The 1,689-nt window shown below is 53.4% G+C and overlaps 1 protein-coding gene across 1 annotated transcript; it reads left to right on the forward strand.

The window, feature by feature from the left end:
* The first annotated feature begins 244 nt into the window (after positions 1–244).
* Positions 245–1,395, forward strand: LOC103716024. The gene is made up of 2 exons (XM_008803866.4): positions 245–1,081; positions 1,170–1,395. The coding sequence occupies exons 1-2, from the start codon at positions 440–442 to the stop codon at positions 1,254–1,256; spliced, it is 729 nt and encodes a 242-aa protein (XP_008802088.2). The 5' UTR covers positions 245–439; the 3' UTR covers positions 1,257–1,395.
* Positions 1,396–1,689: the final 294 nt, after the last annotated feature.

The following is a 1,689-nucleotide window of genomic DNA, read 5'->3' on the forward strand; positions in this document are numbered from 1 at the left end:
GCATGTGATCTTCACTACGTGGTCAATATCATTAACTTAACATAAACAAAGCCAACGTTTCTTAGGGTTGAAAGTATCAACACTTCCTTATGACTGAAGAATAAGAATCATCACACACATGGCGGCCATTAGCCTCCCCCTGGCCCACCTCCAAATTATCCCCGTAAATTAATTAAAATAAAGCCCCAAAAGTAACAAAGATAAAGAAAAGGTCGCTTAAATCCGCTACCTCCGTCTCACTTTCTCCCACTTCTCTCTCTCTCTCTCTCTCTCTCTCTCTCTCTCTCTCTCCAACCGAGACCGAGAGAGAGAATAATACCAAAACCAACGCCGTTTCAAGCACAGTAGATAGTGCGAGCGAGGGAGAGAAATAGAAACCCTCGGCGAAGAATCCCCAAATCCAAAGAGGAACGGCGGCGGCGGCGGCGGCGTGACGGCGATGACGTCTCGGACGACCCAGGCCAATGGCAGCCACTACCGCCTCCGCCCATACCTTCCGGCTGGCAGCCGCGCCGATTACTTAGGTCCATCCTCCTATGCCTCCTCCTCCGCGGCCTCCTTCAAGGGCTGCTGCTGCTGCCTCTTCCTCCTCCTCACCTTCCTCGCTCTCCTTGCCATCGCTGCCATCCTCGTCATCGTCCTCGCCGTCAAGCCCAAGAAGCCCGAGTTTGATCTCCAGCAGGTCGCCGTCCAGTACCTCCTCGTCGCCCCCGCCGCCGCCGCCGTCGCTGCCGGAACCACCACCTCCGCCCCTCCGGCGGCGTACCTCTCCCTCAACATCACGCTGCTGTTCACCGCGGAGAACCCGAACAAAGTGGGGATCCGGTACGGGGAGACGAAGTTCGTGGTGATGTATCGCGGGGTGCCGCTGGGCGTGGCGACGGTGCCCGGGTTCGAGCAGCCGGCCCATTCGACCCGGCTGCTCCAGACCTGGGTCAGCGTCTCCCGGTTCAATGTCCTCCAGGCCGACGCCGTCGACCTCATCGGCGACGCCACCGTCAACGACCGCGTCGAGCTCCGCGTCACCGGCGACATCGGTGCCAGGATCCGCGTCCTCGGCTTCACCTCCCCCCGAGTCCAGGTCCCTTTGCTAACATGCGCCACCCCTTCTCCTCTTCGATCTAATTTAATCAAAAAAAATCATCCCTTTTATCCTATTCTTTAAGCAGGTATCGGTGGATTGCGCGATTGTGATCAGTCCGCGGAAGCAGTCGGTGACCGACAAGCGGTGCGGGGTCGACGGACTGAACGTCTGAACGGAACGGCGAGTATCGAATTGTTTTCCGGCGAAAAGATTTAAAAAAACAAGAATGTGTTAAATTTTGTTTTTGGATTTTTATTTTAGTTTTAACTTTCTTTATTTTTGGAATTTAATATTGAATTTTTATTCGGTTGGCGGTGGAATTTAATATTTATTTCAGAGAGTGGGGGGGAGTCGGCGTGGTGGGAGGAAAAGCCCACCCAACCCAGCGCCGTTTCATCCGTTCTTATTTGCGGTGATAGGAGGAGGTGAGGGGATTCGAGCTACGTCTGATTTCAGTTCCTGGGTATAGATTTGGAATCGAGATCTCCGGTTTCTAGTTTGGAGCATGCGTCTTATCAAAGCCAACGTTCGTAGCTATCAACGTTTTTAGTATAGTTTAGGCATGCGAACCGGTCAACTTAGTCTAAAGGCCTCTTAGGTAAGCT

The sequence above is a fragment of the Phoenix dactylifera genome, chromosome 8 (assembly GCF_009389715.1).
Source record: "Phoenix dactylifera cultivar Barhee BC4 chromosome 8, palm_55x_up_171113_PBpolish2nd_filt_p, whole genome shotgun sequence".
Taxonomy (NCBI): domain Eukaryota; kingdom Viridiplantae; phylum Streptophyta; class Magnoliopsida; order Arecales; family Arecaceae; genus Phoenix; species Phoenix dactylifera.